This window comes from Pseudorca crassidens, chromosome 2, assembly GCF_039906515.1.
Source record: "Pseudorca crassidens isolate mPseCra1 chromosome 2, mPseCra1.hap1, whole genome shotgun sequence".
NCBI classification, from domain to species: domain Eukaryota; kingdom Metazoa; phylum Chordata; class Mammalia; order Artiodactyla; family Delphinidae; genus Pseudorca; species Pseudorca crassidens.
In genome coordinates this window covers 52,540,433-52,559,342 of record NC_090297.1, presented here as the reverse complement: position 1 = coordinate 52,559,342, position 18,910 = coordinate 52,540,433, and the positions used below count along the sequence as shown (strand labels likewise).

The 18,910-nt window shown below is 36.3% G+C and overlaps 1 protein-coding gene across 12 annotated transcripts in view; it reads right to left on the bottom strand.

Annotated features, from left to right (window-relative positions):
• The window catches only part of PATJ (PATJ crumbs cell polarity complex component), a 356,331-nt gene that overhangs the window by 252,567 nt on the left and 84,854 nt on the right, over positions 1-18,910 (bottom strand). For all 12 annotated transcript variants that reach the window (XM_067726362.1, XM_067726358.1, XM_067726363.1 and 9 more), the window contains one exon: positions 17,108-17,239. In XM_067726362.1, the coding sequence (XP_067582463.1) occupies positions 17,108-17,239 (132 nt within the window). The remainder of the gene's footprint in view (positions 1-17,107; positions 17,240-18,910) is intronic.

Below are 18,910 nucleotides of genomic sequence, written 5' to 3'. Positions count from 1 at the left end.
ATGTTGTTTTAGACTAAACAGCCAACAGGGGGTACTAAGTACCAACCACAGAACACAAGATATATCATCTTTTACTATTCAAGCCATTCTCCTCTTCTGAAAGATGTTTTTTCCTATTTATTCAAAATCCTTATATTCTTACACATGTTCTAACAGTATCCTGTATGTCTGCTTTAACTCAACCATTTATGAAAGTCATTCCCTATAGCTCTTAAAAACTCCTACAATCCATTAGGCACAGCCAACTTTCATCAGAATGCTACGTGGGAAGACAGGAGCTCTAAACCTGAATTCTCCTCGCTACTTAGCTATGAAATCCGAAGAGAACCAATCGAACTGCTCTGTCTCACAGGTGAATAAAATGCCTGAAGAAAAGCTCACATGAGGATTTTTGAGGTCTCTTGAAGTGATACTAATGTTTGATAGTTATTATAAACACAGGAAGTTTCAATGTTGGGGGAAATCCAAGGTGACAAACAGACTTCTCTCCTCCCATAGTCCCTGAGTGGCACTGCCATACACCCAAGCACTCACTCGCTCTCTCTCACCTTTTCACTGGGTTGCTGGCTAAGGCATGTCAACTGACCTTCTGTCTCTTCTATCCGATCCTTTCTCTCCATTCCTGCCTCATTATTCCTCTCCTATGCAACTGCTTCAGTCTTCCCAAAGGTCTACCTGTCTCCAATCTTACCCTCTTCAGTCTATTGTCTACAGAGAGAAAATAATGATTTTTAAAGATAAAAATGGGATTGCAATTCCTCCCCTGTATAAAATATTTCAGTGACACCCACTGTCTTCATGATAAAGTGCTCTTTGGCAGAAAAATTCCTTCAGATCTGCAGTTTAGTCTCATCTCCCCTTGCTCTTCCCACATGTACCACTGCTCACCCCCAATCTGCCCCACACATTGTCCCAACAATCCAGAACTACTGAAGTTCAGGACTGTGGAAGGCTTTGGTATGCTTCACGATATTCTACAAACCATTCCATCTGCCAGGAATGTTCTTCCTGCCACTTATCTGTATCTTTGCCACCAGAGTCAACTCACATGTTTCCTCCAATGAGAAGTTTTCCCTGACTTCCCGAAGAAGACTCAAGCACTTTCTACTCTGTGGTTATCTCTAAACCTAAAAAAAGACCTTCCATTATAGCATTTGTCATAATATAGTTTCCTCACTGTCCTTGACCTTTTAGAATAAGTTAGGCCCTCCTGCTAGATGTATACACAGCAATGTTGCATTTTTCCTATTACAACTTTTTTGACATTCTACTGAAATTATTTTAACCATCTTCCCTACTAAAACTAAGCTTCATGAGAGCAAGGATATGTTTGCTTATTTGCTACTTTATTTCCAGGGCCGACTACAGTGCCTGCCACAGAGAAGGGACTGAATAATAGCTGAAATATCAAATGACTGAATCTATTTAGGTTCTCTCTCCTTGCTGGACTATAAGTACACCTATAAGGCAAAGGCTACATCCCGTCATATGTGAATAACAACAACAACTGTTAACACTTACTGAGGTCTTGCCATGCCAGGCATGACCTAAATATCTTACTTCATTGAACCTATTTAATTAATCCTCACACCAACATGAGATAGGTTCCATTATTATCCCTAATTTCCAGATGAGAAAACTAAGGCAGAGGAAAATTAAATAACTTAACCAAAACACACAGTTGATAAGTAGTACAACCAGAATTTAAACCAGCCAGTTAAGCCCCAGAGTTCATGCTGTTAGCCACTATGTCATGCAGCTTCTTAAGGTATTTGCTAAATGAATGAATATTGAAAGAAGGCAAATTGTTAGAATATATATTTATTACCTTGCCAAAGTGTATAAAACTGAGTCCCTAAAGTACCATACTTGGCCACTAGAGGTTTATATGTTGGTACCTAGTTGATGAAAGTTAGAACAGAATGTGCAGCGTGCCTCCATGGACAGCTAAAACATGCATTTGTTTGCCAGGTTTTAATTCACACTTAACGTTCTCAAGAATCCATTCCTTTGGTGTCCTTTGGACACCTTCACATGAACACATACAAACATGTGACAACCCTTATTCCCAAATGGATGGAATTCAAAGTTCAGAAGTGTCTATAAAATGTATTATATGAAAAAAAAATGTATTATATGAATATTTGTGTACATTCCCACAGACCAAAGAGACGAAGGTTCACATAAACTAAAGCACAGTACAGCGGTGTCACCTGGGGCAGAGAGGTGGTTCAGTTGAAACTGGGCTCTCTCAGAGGCAAGGATATCAACCAGAAGACGTAGAGAGCTCTAGTCTCAAAGCTGCTCCAAAACTAAAACTACAAATACAGGTAAGCAACCATGGCAAACTCAGTGGAAAGGCATGAAGCAGAAAATGTTACATAAAGAGGAGACAGAGGAAATGAACATGAAGTGCTCACATGTAATAAACTGGCCAATGCCTCAGTAAAAGGCATTCTTTAAAATAAGAGGAATATGAGACATACACCAAGGACAATTCTGACATTCAACATTTATATGTTTGCAGTATTACTCCAATAAAGGAAAACAAAAATCAAGGTGTTACGAGGACTTGACTACATGGATTCAAAATAAAGGATAACTGGGACTTCCCTGGCGGTCCGGTGGTTAAGACTCCACGCTTCCACTACAGGGGGTGTGGGTTCGATCTCTGGTCAGGGAACTAAGATCCCGCATGCCGCATGGCACAGCCAAAAAATAAAGATAAAAAATTTTTTAAACTAAAATTTAAAAAAATAAAGACAAACAAAAAATAAAATAAAGGATAACTTTCGGGTTGTTCTTGTTTTAAAAATCTATTCTATCACCCAAACTTTTAAAAACGTTAAATAATGGAATAAGAGGACTTCCCTGGTGGCACAGTGGTTAAGAATCCACCTGCCAATGCAGGGGACACGGGTTCGATCCCTGGTCCAGGAAGATCCCACATGCCTCGGAGCAACTAAGCCCGTGTGCCACAACTACTTAGCCTGCACTCTAGAGTCCACAAGTCACAACTACTGAAGCCCAAGTGTCAAGAGCCCGTGCTCCGCAACAAGAGAAGCCACCACAATGAGAAACCCGTGCACCACAACGAAGAGAAGTCCCTGCCTGCAGCAACTAGAGAAAGCCCACACGCAACAATGAAGACCCAATGCAGCCAAAAATATTTTTAATAAATTAATTAATTTTTAAAAAGGCTTATTTTCACTTTAAAAAAAAATAATGGAATAAGAATGTAGTGACCACAATAGGATGGCAAAGAGATAGACAATAGTTTATTTCAGATAAAAACTTGGGTACAAATTATTTACCTTTGATAATGTTGACACTTATTGACAAGTGAGTACAATAAAACAAAGTTGGCCTACAGTAAACTCATGAGAGGAAATACGGTTCATTCATACAGCCTTAATTCTATGTCATTAAAGTTCTGTGCTGTTAGACAGCTCACCACACCAAAATACCTGCTCTCCTGTATTGCAGGAGTCCTTCCCCAAAGTGAAATGATTCCAAAGAATGACTAGACAAACAACTTCAAACAACTGTGAAACAGAAAGCGCTCTACAAATCAGATCTCCTAACCAATGAATTCAATGTTGTGGTGACATTATTACAGAACTGGGCTACTGAGCTTCACTCCACAAACAGTTATTCACATTAGTGTGAGGAATTGTGTTTCAAAGATAATTTGAAAGATCTACATAAATTTCTGGACAACGTGAGGCAGCTAGCACATACTATTTGATAAGAGAATGGCTCCAACTGAATAATGGTCAACTGAGAGAAAACTATGAAAGCAGCAAAGAGCCCAATATAACAAAACTTACCATTTTTACCGTGTATTTTTGAATTTTATTTTATTTTTTATACAGCAGGTTCTTATTACATTTTAACCATTTTTAAGCGTACAGTTCACTGGCAAGTACATTCACATTGTTGTACTACCGTCACCACTTTTTTTTTTTTTTTTTTGGCTGCGCTGCGCAGCTTGCAGGATCTTAGTTCCCCGACCAGGGATTGAACCCAGGCCACCGCAGAGAAAGCGCCAAGTCCTAACTGCTGGACTGCCAGGGAATTCCCCCATTTCACTATTCATCTCCAGAAATTTTTCATCCTCCCATACTGAAACTCTGTATTCATTAAGTGAGTCCCCATTTCCCCCCAACGACTATTTTGCTTTCTGTCTCTATGAATTTGTTCTAGGTTTGAAGAGTATACTCTTAAATGTGGCAATTACTTTTTGAACTAAAGAGTAGTAAGTTAAAATCTAAATGAATTAACAGCTAAATAATTTTTAAAATAAGATCCCAAGGAAGTTACTGAAATGGAGAACACAGAAAGAAACCATTAAGTTTAAAAGGGAGACAGCTAGCTATTTCATCCTGGAGGTAGGCAGAAGAAGGAATTGAGTACAAAGAAGAGCAAAGCAAATGTTCTTTTACACACACACACACAGAGACGTACACATGTTAAGGAAAAAACAATGATCTGCAGAAGGACTGATGCACAGCTGGCATGAATTAAAATGTCCACTGTGAACGATGTCAGTCAGAAAACAGGAATCCAAAGATTTTTCTAAAAAGAAGAAAATATACATAAGAGAGAGAGACAAGGAAGACAGCCATTCAATCCACTAGTGGTAGGATGGGTGTCGATTAGAAGTCAAGGAACAAGTTTTGAGCCCCCAGCCTGACTCTGTACAGTTTCACAAGTTCTTCATTTTTCTGAGTCAGTTTCTTCAGTTGTAAAATGAGAAAGTTGGATACATGACAGTTGTGATCTGTTCCCCTAACTCCAAAATTCTGTAACTAGATTTGACAGAATATCTTGAGTCAAATTTCTACCAAAACATTCACAAAACCACTATAAAAAGTAGGGAATGACAGAAGTTAATTCAAAACACAGCATCAGCAATGAAAAAGACTACACTTTGGTCACAAACATGGTATAATTTTAGTTAGTGATATCTTTTAAGAACTCATAAAAATGCCACTAACTACACAGTATCTAACTTCTGAGTATTCTACCATCAAAACAAAAGATATTACAAAATATATACATGTACTCTTTTTCATGAAAGGAATATTAAAACAACTTTTTTTTTGCCATTTTTAGACAGCAACAAAGACAAGTCAGAGACTATTACTTGAATTTAAATCACTAGAATAGTTCTGGTTTAAGAATGCAGGATGTAATTATTTATACTAAAACACCATCTTCTGATTTGACCAACAAGCTAACCATTTACTTTTAGGAAAGAGAAATAAATGTATTTATAGTGAATGCAAGGCAATAAGTAAATGATTCTAATGAATAATGACTAAGCTATCTTATCAGAATCTAACCCCATTTTTTACTATTTTATAATATAGCCAAGTTTTACACAAATCATACCAAGTACCACACCACCATCACGTTCAAAGTAAGTGCCCACAAAATACTTTCAGTGCACTCAAGATAAATTGAACTGATATGGTTCCTAGCTCCTTGTGTCTTATTACTTCCTTAATACTATCAGACATTAAGAATAGATTTTTCCACACATCATACATAGAATGAAACAGTCTCTGAGTAGCACAGTAAGTACAGCACACAAGACAATTAAAGGTGCAATGGAGGGCTTCCCTGGTGGCACAGTGGTTAAGAACCCACCTGCCAATGCAGGGGACACAGGCTCGAGCCCTGGTCCGGGAAGATCCCACATGCCGTGGAGCAACTAAGCCCACGCCACAACTACTGAGCCTGTGCTTTAGAGCCCACGAGCCACAACTACTGAGCCCACATGCCACAACTACTGAAGCCTGCACACCTAGAGCCCGTGCTCCACAACAAGAGAAGCCACTACAATGAGAAGCCTGCACACCACAACAGAGTACCCCCGCTCGCCGCAACTAGAAAAGCCCATGCACAGCAATGAAGACCCAACACAGCCAAAAATAAATAAATTTAAATAAATAAAATTTTAAAAGTACAATGGAATAAAAGGTGCACAGAGAAACCTGCTAAAAGATCAAAATATAGTCTAAAATGGAGGAAAAAATACATAAGCTTGCACATAATTTTATTCTGTATAATTTCATACTTTAAAAATCTATTTTAAACATCATAATAATATAATTGGTTCAAGCACAGGCCCACGACTTTCTCTCATCCCCTTCTAGTCTCCTAGTTGACATTCTCCTTGGATACTAAACATTATCTTTGGATGTTTCATCTCCTGAAAATTTTATGTCATGCTGTAATTGTTTACGTACTTACTGTTCACTCCTGGTCCAGGACTTTCGCTAGTTGTGAGGAAAACAAAACAAAACAAACCACACAATTGTCCTTTATCTCAAAGTCCCATCACCTGGCTGAAATGGCTGGGGTTCCATCAGGCTGATGGTAGTACTCAAGGACAAAGTCACACTCTCTATTAAAATTACATTAGTTGAAATGTGAATATACCCAACACGACCAAACTATGCACTTAAAAATTAAGATGGTAAATTCTGTGTTATGTGTATTTTACCCAAAAAAATTGTAAGAAGAAAATGAATTTATAAATAAGAAATATCCCATTATCTTCCAGAAAAAAACTATATTAGTTGAAAGTTATTATGATGATGCAAGGAAAGTATAGACACACAAAACTTTTAAAAGCTTTTTAAATATTAGTTCTGGAATTTATTTTAATTTTCCAAAGAAATCACTCTCAACTTAAGCTAAACAGTTACAAATACCAGCTGAGCGAGTTCCCTGGTGGCGCAGTGGTTGAGAATCTGCCTGCCAACGCAGGGGACACGGGTTCAAGCCCTGGTCCGGGAAGATCCCACAAGCCACGGAGCAACTGAGCCGGTGTGCCACAACTACTGAGCCTGTGCTCTAGAGCCCGCGAGCCACAGCTACCGAGCCCTTGTGCCACAACTACTGAAGCCTGCGTGCCTAGAACCCATGCTCCACCACAAGAGAAGCCACCGCAATAAGAAGCACGTGCACCGTAATAAAGAGTAGCCCCTGCTCACCGCAACTAGAGAAAGCCCACGTGCAACAACCAAGACCCAATGCAGCCAAAAATGAATTAAAAAAAAAAAAAAACCAGCTGAGTGGTACTGTTCAAGTTGTTTAATCTCTGAGACTCGAGTTTCTCATTGTAAGTGGAAATAACAATAATACAGATTTTGTAAAGTTGTTAAAAGCATTAAATGAGATAAGGCATGATAAGTACTTGGAAAGCCCATAGTAATGACTCCATAAGTGCTTTTACTCTTATTCTTGCTATTACTCCTTCTGTTTCTGTTACTATGAAGATAATGGAAAAGAATTTGATAGGACATATGTGTTTGAGGAGTTAATTCAACTGAGCATGTGTAATTTAGACCAACAGTGCTATCAATTGCTAAACCATCCCTGATATTACACATAAGTGTTAACACATGACAATGAAGTGCTGACCCTCTACTCTCCAGATACGTGCCTCTGCACCTGAAGAGAGGCTCAAAGCAGCATGGTGTCCTCAGTTCTCACTCCCCCTTAAAGCCGACACTAAGGGACAGGAGCCATCTCTACACCGGAAACTCCTCTGACAACCACGGCCGTATCAAGGACATAGGACGTGCTTCATTCTTCTGAAAAGATTCTGTGACTTTTTTTTTTTTTCAATCCTTGAAAGGGCAAGGAATACTCTGTGATACGTAGCACACAAAATGCAGAACAAAACTTTTCCAGCTTTGAAACTGCACAGGAAAAAGGCTAAGGAGTCCTGCTGGGAAATGTAAGGTAAAATACACATAGTTTCTACTCTCTGGCAGTGAAAAGGCCATCAGGTCTCTACAGAGCTTTGACTAGGTGGGAGAGGTTAAGGCAAGGGACCATAAGGATTCAGGAAAATATGAAGTAAATTTTTTAGAACTGTAGTAAGTGTTTCTCTCTGGAAAGATAATCAGAAATTTTTATCCTCTTTCACTAGAGCCACAATTATGAAGAATCAGTGTTGTTTCTGGTCTGTACTTCCACTCTACGTGACCACAGACTTAGGAGCCCAGTTCCACTACTTAACAATTGGATAATCCTGAGCAAATTCCTTAACCTCTTATCATCAGGTTCCTCATCTATAAAATGAAGATGATTATAGGACCTACCTCATGAGGTTGTAGAGATAATTAAACCAGTGTGTGTGAGCAGTACATAATTACTAGCTATTATTATCATGGGAAATGGTGGTCATATTTTATAAATGTTAGAACCGAAAATTTCTCAAAGGATTTTTCATTAAAAGGAATAAAATATGAAAGCTTAGATAGATTAATATTAAACAGTTCACAGCTACTAAAGAAAGTCAAGACATAAAATCAGGGCCAAGTTATCAATTCCAGGACACTTCCGTTCCTGGAATGTCCACTACCTGTTTGTGTGCAAGTCATGCCTCAGTTCCCCATCAGGACTCTCTGGGTCTTAAGAATCAATCAACACGAAATCTCGTAGTCTTACTTCTACCACCGCTAAAATCATAATGTATTATAGAGAGTTGTTCCCAAGTCTGTTTCATCTATTATATTTTAACATATGCTTATTTATCCACTGTCTCTCTACTCCGAATTGAATTTAAATTCCATGAGGACACAGGGTCTATTGTCTATTTTGTTTATTGCTATATTCCCAGTGTCTGGAACAGTGCCTGACACAGAAGATGCCCAATATACATTTGTTAAATATACACTTGAAAGGTAGTATATCTTTTCATCTTTAATCCCGCATACTAGCTCGCAAGTGAACAATAATTTTTTGGAAGGAAATAATGAATAACAGGTATAGCAAGTCTGTGCTCAGATTCTATTTTTAAAAATCATCATCATCATCATCATCATCATTTTTCAGTAACTAGTAACACATTATTTTATGCCCAGAAAAGGGCATTTATATACATCTTTTATTTAGTCTTTATAACTTTATAAGGAAAGTATTATTTCTATTTTAGAGATTATTATATAAGAAAGACTAATAGGCTTGTCCAAAGTCCAAGTAGGGTGTCACAGCCAGAAGGCAAATCCTGGTCCTTTCTGACTCTCTGTTCAAAGTGCCATATTGGTGAACAAAATATCTGATTAAAATAAAACAGAGGGAAGAGCTGAAAGGGGAACCTGAGCCCTAGAAAGTGGTGTGTCCAGATCAGGCAGCCAATCTCCTTTCATGCATCGTTAACAAATTAGGCCTTTGGTACCAGAAGGAGGCAACACCACTTCCTGGCGCTCACTGGGGAAAGCAGGGCCCCTCTGGATCACTGCCTGGCTCCAAATGACACCCACAAACAGGTCAGAACCGTACAAAAAACCACGCCTTAGGAAAACAGGCTCTCAATACCTGTCGGTGGATCTGATTCCATCTTTCTGCCGTACTCTAGGAAGGGCTATGACTTTCATTTACTAGCACGGTTCTCAACGCTGACACCAGAATCCAGTGGGAACTTTCAAAACACACCCACACCTAGAGATAGAGGAACACGGGTGATGAAACACCTCTGGAGACTGTTTCCTCTTTAGACCAACTCCTTTTATTAAAAAAAAAAAAAAGTTATTGTTCTGTTTTTCCTTACATGGGAGACAGATGCCTAGCCGGCCTGACATTCACTAACTTCCTGGAATATCCTGAGCATTTCATAGGAGAGACAGAAGTACCGGTATTGCAGTATACTTGAGCACCTTTATGCCTATATTTTAGCTCTCCATGGTCGTTTCACAAACACTAGTATATACTGTTTGGCCAGCTCTGGAATACTCACTAAAGGTAATATAACAAATATATCATTTTCAGACTCTCCTCCTCAGCAATGCCTTCTAGTGTGATGCAGAAACAGTCCTTACGAAACATTTGTGAAAAGGAGAGCTACCCTAGGAGAAAGCACCACCCGGCTGACAAGCATTTGCCGCTTGCCCTCTATTCTTTCTCTCCCCTCATTAGACACAATGGGATTTTTTTGCCAAATTCGTATTCCAGAGGAGCCATGAAATTCCCTCAAAGTTCAACATCAGGCCTGACTTAAGATCTCTGAGGCCTCCTGCTAATATCATCCCCCTGCAGCTGCCTCGCTAAGGAGAGCTTTTGATCTGTACTATCTGGATTTCAAGCTGATATACACACAGCCTCTTTGATCTCTTATTAAGTGGCTTCTGGTCTCCTGATGCCTTTAGTCTTGCTGCACCGCGGTGTTTGGAAGTCAGTCATCATCCTACAAACTCCACACACCAGGAGCGGGCCCCCTTCATTCACCCACTTCGCAGGCTTGAAAAGCAACCTTTAAGCCATGAGAGAATTTCCCCGGTAGCCACAATCAATCCAGTCCATGAACACACTACTAAGAATTATTTTTCAAATGAAGCAGCTTAAAATGATTTAAAGGATACAGAACTTTCCCATAGAGGGAAAGGAAGCAAATCCTCTGTGAAAAGAAATCTTCAGCCCAGTTGGCACTGGAGCTTACAGTACTTTGATGTTAATAAAAATAAATGTGGATAGGATTCAGGGATGGGCAAAGATTGGGACTTTATCAGTCCCAAGTTCCATTAAACAAAAGTGACCTTTAAATGCAGCTGTGTGGTTTGTACAGAATATATTTCCAAGAACACAGATACTGCCATTAGTAGCAGACTGACTACATTTTGCTCAGTACCGATATCTTAATCATACACGGATGAACTGGAACCAGAGCTCCTTTAAAACAAAAAAGAAGAAGAAAAAGAAGAAGATAAAAGCAGCAACAAAAGAAAAGAACAGATACTGGTGGCCATGTTATGAGATCCCATGAGCATTAAAGTGGAACTATATCATAACTTACAATATATTACTGTCCTGTAGATCTTAGATTCTGAACCCAACTTAATAATGTTAATAATATAGGTACTACTACATGTTAAAATTATATCAATACCTATCAAATTCTATATCCCAGATTCTATAAACTAATCAGTTGGCATGAACGTAAAGATACTGGGCTTCCACAAGTTACTAAAGACTATATAATGATAGTAGCATTCACCCAAAATCTCATATCTTGTGGCAAAATTAGAGTCCTTAATTTCTTCCATTTTTAAACTCAATCTTCTGATAAAGAAGATTAAAACTGGTGGAAAAAATAGGAATAGATTTTGGGGCACTAATATCATAGTCTTAATATAAACAGTTTATGCCCTCTCTTAACTATAAAGGTCAATAAATTAATTACTGACAATATAAAGTTGAAACAAAGTTGATAGTTGTATATTGCTATCACTTAATCTGTCTATATCATGGAAAACCATTAGCAAATCCATGAATTATGCACTTACTTACACTTTATTTTTCAGGAGAAGTATCTAAACAAGGAAATTACATAAGAAGGCAACAATTTTAAGTAGTCTAAATACATGAGTCTCACAAACATTTATGTGCAAGCAGTTTGGTAAAAATGTACCAAAATTTCAAAGATAAATGCTCTTTTGATGAGCAATTCCTCTTCTAGGAAGTTATCACAAGATTTATTCGTACCTTTTTATAAAAGAGTATGACAAGGATATCCAATACAGCCTCATTTGAAATACCCACCAACTGGGTACAGGAGCTTGGTTAAATAAATTATTGTACAACAACAATAATATACTATGCAGTCATTAAAAAGAACTAGCTAGCTCTATAAATACCACAATGAAAGAACATATAATTGAGGGGAAAAAAGCAATATGCTGAAAGCGTGTATGACATATTCCATTTATGTATTAAAAAATAAACAACCAGCAAACTACCACTTATATAATCATGTCTGTATAAAATATCTCTGGGATGATAGACAAGAAAAACAGGAGTTTTTATCTGGGAGATAAAAAATGAGGGATTATGGTCAGAGGTAGATATACTCATCACAGGATACCATTATGTACCTTTGAATTTTTATGCCCTATGTATATATTACTTATTTTTAAAGCATTTCTAATGTGCACAGAAAGTCATTCTGTTGCACATGATAAGAAAAAAGTCAACTCAAACCACATGCATGAAACGTATACACTCCCTTCATATGATGTTTAAAAATCTTTTAAGCAGAATTCCATTTAACAGAGTAGTCAGGCAGAAACTGCACACTAGGTTCTTCTCACAAATACTGAGGCATAACATATCCAAGACTCAGCAATACTGCAATTTTTTATATTCATACTATTTAAGTTTTATAACCCATTTCTTCTAAGAAAAATTCATCACTGTTAATTTTTATAGGGAGGAATATTTTCACTATTATTTTTAATCAGCCATCTTTTGCCTTTGGTCTTTCAAACAGCTTTTTAAAGTGTTACTAAGAGTATTTATATATGAATCACCTCTCAATGGCTGTGCTATTATGCTTTCTATTTTTATCTCTCTCAGTGTCTGAGATAAACCCAAAGCCTTTCAAAAATATCTGCTTTGACAAAAATTGAGTTCAGTCCCCATATCGGGAAGGGAGAGAACTGAGGAATGGGATGTGGGAGGGAGGAGAATTACTGGTTAATAAATTTTACCTGCTAAATCACTGAAATTCAAAAGTATCAAGAATGGCAATATCATGGCTAATGTTCAAAAACTGGATAACGTTAAACATTTCCAGTGAATTATAATCATGAGGGGTTATTCAAAGTTCAACATAAATCAAAACACCAGAAAATAATCCACTTGCGATGTTTAACTTAAAAGGTCAAATGAAGGTAAAATCCACATAGTTAAAAATTTATTTCAAGCTTTTTGGTAGGAATTAAAAATTACAGACTATCAGACTACCTAATAATTGCTTCATTACTGAACATTAGCCCACAACAAATTACTTGCACTAATTTAGGACTCAAATTTGTAATTATTTTCATTTAAAGCAATAAACACTAGCTCTTACACAGTGCATATAAGCAAACTATATTAATTTTTAATACTTACTAAACTTTCATATAAGCATTTGAAAATGAGATAGTATCTAGCAGCTTGTCTTTAAGATATGAAATTGTTCTGCAAGCTGACAAAACAGGAAGATCTGCTGCAATAAATTTATTACAGGGACTCACTGTAATAAAATACCCAAGGAAATACCACTCATAAGTAAAGAAGCAGTATGTGTGGTGGTTAAAAGCCTAGATTCTGGCAGCTGACTGCTTGAGTTCAAACTCTATTTCTGCCATATACTAGCTGTGTGAATTTGGATGAGTTAATTAACCTCTCTGTGCCTCAGGTTCCTCACTTCTAAAATGAGGATAATGATAGTACATATTTCATATGGTTCTTGTGAGGAAAACATTAAGTAATTAGAAGAGTGCCTAGCAAACAGCAGACACTCACTATATGTTAGCTATTATTGGATTTGTATTAATTATTTGGATTAATATTAGGATTAGTATCAATATGAGCATTAGTGATATTCCAAGGAATAAAGACATTACACATAAATAATGGGGAATCAAGACAAAGATAACTAGGGCACAGTATGTAATCATACCTAGAAACTGGCAAAAAACTATACTAATAAAAGTTATAACCAAATTTCTGAAGAGTTCTATATTGCTTAGAAACAGAGTACACAATTAAGCCATAATAGTCATGCTTTTGACAAACTATGCACACCTCTGTTTTCTATGATATGATCTTATAAGGCATGACGTTACAGTGACCAAGGACTCTTCTAATATGGTATACTTACAGGGCCAGATTTTAACGAGCCATGACATGAAGCAATGCCTAGGCACAGTTGAGACTAACAAATATCCTACCTCCTTTCAAATCACAGCCAAAAAAGCTACAATCACTTCACCCTAAAATTTAATGAGACTAACAACCTGAATCATATTTACTAAGTCTTCCCTGTCGCTTTCTCCTCTTCCTTTCCCCCAGTTTATTTAAAATGCCTTTCATGAAAATGAATTGCCACACATTCCTCTTTGGCCATACGACTGAGCTGTAGAACTGTATATCAGATTCAGCTCTTTCATTGCAGGTACAGAGACCTGCTTATTTTCTCTGCTCAACTACACAATTTCCATCACTGGTGGATCACTGAATCCCCTATCCAGACTGCCATCCCATCGTTCCATGGCCAATTCAAGATCCTTTATGTTCTCACTCATTTCTTCCTAAAGCTTGGCTCAATTTACGTAAAAAGCAAATTTCTGGCCAATAATCCACAAATGGGTAATTCACATATGGCTCATCAAGAGTTGGCTGCATTTTAGAACGTAATTTTACAATTAAATTTAGACTTCACTAAACATCTACTAATTAAAAGCATCTACTTATTAATTTTCCTAATCTAACTAGTTAAAAATTGATAGAACACAAACATATTGTAGTATGGCTCCATCTTTGAGGACAATATCAAGACTTTTTGTGTTTATTTTCTAAATTAGATTATTACTAATAATACATTTCCATAATAATCTAACATTTCCCACTTCTTCACATGTTAATTTACTTAAACCATAGTAATCCTTTGAGCTAAACATTATTATCCCCATTTTATAGATGAAGAAATTGTAAAAGCACCTACAAAATATATATTGTGTATAATTTTGTCAGGCTCTTGACAGAGTTCTTATTTTTCTAGAGAAAAACTCAGTAGTGAGAAAAGTGGTTAACTGAAATTAAAATACCAAAGTAAATTTTCAATCTCTTCAATACTGCTAATACAGGTCCTTTATAACCTGGAAACTCTCCCACTATACTAAAATCTTTTCGCTGTGGCTAAGATGTTTCTACAGCACTTCTTATACAAACTATTCTAAGCTTGGGGGTGAGCGTGAAGCTCTGCATCAGCCTTATTCAGATGCCTAATAAATTCATACAAGAAGCATCAAATTCAATAATAACCAGGAACGTGGCCTTTCATGGCTTCTGCTAAAACTTCACCTGGCCTTGAAAAAAATATTTCTGAACTTTAGAATTTATTACCTAATTACAACAAGAGGTGGTATAACCAATTAATTAACTTGCCCAAAACCAAATTTTAAATTGTGTTTACGTGTCATCTAAATGTCACGGGGATAACAGTTCTACATACCACTGACAAATGGTGAAAACGTGCTGTGTACAACTATAAGTGTATTTAAGATTGACTTAAGAAAAACATTCAGTTTAAGACTGAATGTTTTTCCTTCCAAGATTTAGCTGCAGAAATAAATAAGCTGAGTCCTTTAATGTAAATCAAAGTAGCATTTAGAAAATGAAGTTTTTTTCTATCAGTTCTCCAATAAGCACAAAAGCAAGAAGAATATCTAACACTTCTTTTGCAGCAAAATTACTTCATATAATCTGTGCAGAAATAAACATCAGTATGTGTGATGGTGATTGTGAGGAAGATGGGATAGGGGGACATCTAGAATTTTACAAATAAAAATAAGATCCAAAAAAAACCAAAGGTATGTTACAATGCATATATATATATATTTTTTTTAAGTGTAAAACTCAGAACTGATAAAGGAATTTTTCTCTTAAGCAGGGATTACACTGTTAAAGACTATCAAGTTTTTCTTTCCATCTTTTACTGAACTTTTTGTTTATCTTTTTAATTTCTGAAGCACTTCTCTAACATGTACAATATTCAAAATATAAAACTTGCAGATAATGTTTTTTTAAGAGGGTAAGAGCAATCATTATGATATATTTATAAGAATGCAAAAACATATAGATTCCAATGATAATGAAAATGTAGCTGAATATCTAAAACCACATCTGAAAGTGTTTTCTAAACTAAATCCCAGTTTTCAACATGTTAACAAAAAAAACCCACTGAATATGTTCATTTAGTCCCAATTAATTTTGGCTAACCTAAACTTTATTCAATCATTCTGCAAATGTTTATCAATCACCTACTATGTGCTAGGTAATAGAGCAACACTGGAGAGGGGAAAAAAAGTATCAATACATGCCATTTGCTTTATATTTATATGCCCTAATAGTTAACCAATACATAAACTTCCAGAATCTTACAGTATTAATATTTCTTGAAAAAGATATTTCCCAAAATATGCATTTTTTGGAATCAACAACTCATAATTCAATAATATTCCAAAGAGAACTTCCAATAACGAAGAGGGTTATCTGGCACAGAAATATGCCAGCAAAAATAAAATAGATATAATCTATTTCAGTAATCTTAAAGCACACTGCCAAAATATGGAATTTAATGTTCTTACATAATGCTCAAAGTATTTTTCTTTCAATCTATTCCTGATTGCCTTATTAAAAAAAATTGATTTTTATATCACTTGGCATTTTATGTGCTTTGATAGAGTACATTTTGCTTTATTAAACCACAGTGTCTTTAGGCAGCACTAATGTATTAAAATATGCATCTTAAAAGTGAAGAGATTTCTTGCCAACAGTTTTAATTCCCCATGATAGTCAGATGGTCTAAAAATACTTTAACTGGTAAACTGGTATAACATATAGATGTCTTGCTGTGACCTTTCACATTGCCACCCCCAAACCAAATGCATCAGTAACTTTACCGTAGTTATAATTGGGGTACATATAAACACATAAATATTATACGTTCTATATTAAATATAAATATAAACTTCACCAAGAACATTTCTACTCAGTTACACTCATTGAGATTAATAGGTGAGCAAAACTATAAAAACCTTCACGTTAAGGGAAGGGAGAAGAGAGTGAGAATTGGGAATGACTGCTAATATGTATGGGGTTTCTTTTTTGGGGTGATGAAAATGTTCTTAAATTAGACTGTGGTGATGGTTGCACAACTCCAAATATACTGAAAACAACCGAACTGTATGCTTTAAATGAGTGAACTTTATGGTATGTGAAATATACCTCAATAAAGCTGGAGGAAAAAATCCTCCATATAAAAAAGTTCATCAAGTTCCAGTCTCTAAAAGCATCCATGGGTATAAAACTATTCCTTCCCTTATGTCCACTTATTACATCATCTATCATTTTATTCACTAAGGGAGCTATCAATTGTAATGGTAACAATGGAAATTATAACACCCCACCTTTGGACAGTAGCATTATACATCAAATAATTCAGTTTTGCCTAAGTCAGTGGATGTCTTAAACAATTACTACTTCATATAACTTTAATACAAACTAATTGCTCCAAAAAGCTCTGAACAGGTTCTTATACCTGGTAATCCAAAATGCTGAATCCCAAGCCTTTATGATCTTTTACTAGTTCAACAATCTTGACTTCAGGAGACCACAGGGCTAATTCCCCATCATCATCTTCTTCAGTATTGACATCTATATTGTGGTCAGCCTGAAATACCAAAGAACATAAATGCTTCAATACACTGTCCTTTCAAGTTTGAAAAGAATTAATGTATCAGGAATCTCATAGTTTCTTCTCAAAATGAGGATACTCTTTGGCATGCATAGTTTTTCTTTTTAATCTTTTTAAAAGGGGCATGCACTGGGGCACATATACTTTAGTGTAAAACCTTCATGAAAATTCAAGCACTTAAAAAAACAGGTTGTTCATACAGTTTTTTTTTTTTTTTTTTTTACGTTAAAGTGTCTGTTTCATTCAAAGTATTAACACTGACCTCTTATACTAAAATGAGTTCTGTCATCCCAGTAGAAGCATAAAAGGAAAAATACGCAATTTAAGAAGATATGAAAACATCACACAAAATCAAAGCTTTTAAGATATTTAAGTAGCAATACCTGAATTCATAATTACAGTGAGAGACAGACAGAAAGACACCGACACAGAGGCCAGGACAGGACAGAGAGATACCACTTCTGTTGGCTCCTAGTTTTCAAGAAAAACTTTACTAGAAAAATAAGGTGAAAAAAAATCCAAGTCTTTGGAAATCATGTAAGTCTAAAAACAGGTAAAAATCAGAGTTGAAATAATGAAAACCTGATCTTGGAGGAAGGAGGTCAACACAACTACTCAGTACACAGATCCTCAGCTGCTTTCCCTGACTCCACACCCGCACATCCCCTATTCCAAGCTCCCTCCTTTCAGGGAAAAGAGTCACTGACACATGGAATTCTAGGAAGCTAAACGACAGACGGTCAATGAGTCGACTACGCAGAAGGAGAATAGCTGCTCCAACCTTCTGCTTTTATACTATTTATAGTGTTGGATTATATTCATGTGATTTATCTTCCCCAAACACTCTGAACTTCCATCTGAGGCTCAAGAATTATCTTCTTTTTCTTTGTGGCCCTAACAATTAACAAAATGCCTGGCTTCTAGGCTAGAATGGTGTGGGCTGCCATAGAGTTTACCATGGTTATCCCCTCAACCCGCAACAGTGCGCAGCTTATAGTAGGCGCTCATAAATGTTTGTTCAATACATAATGAATCAATCACCCACCTTTGAGTGGCCTTCCCTTGAAACTCTTTTTAAATAAAGCTATAGACTAAATAATAGTCTTTAAGAAGTCTACTTCTAAAAACTTTGAACGATCTTAGTAAATAAAATGGAAGTAAATAAAATAAAATGATGTACTTCCTATGAATATAATTTTGAGTGACCTGTATAAGAAAACCCATTTAACGGAATCAAAGCTGGCAGATGTGGCAGGCAGAGGGACCCCTCTATTATGGAAGAGTAAGGCACCATAGCTAATACAAAAACATCGTGAAATGAGGGCTGGACCAGATCTCAAACTGTCCCTGCAGGACATGGTGGATTAAATCTAAACATGGGAACGATTTCCTGGTTCTTGAATTACAGAACTTGAAATTAGTGGGAACGTTCTGGATCAATAAACATCTGTTTATATCAGTCTGATGTGAGGAACTGATAGATTTAAAAAGAAAACACATACTTTCCAATAAAAAGTAAAGTTACAATGGTAATACAATACGATTGATGTTCTACTGAGGCATTTAATACCTTTACTGATTAATAAGCATTAGAATTTTGTCTGAGCTGCTTAACAATATAGGGTCTAAGAGCCTAAGATCATATTG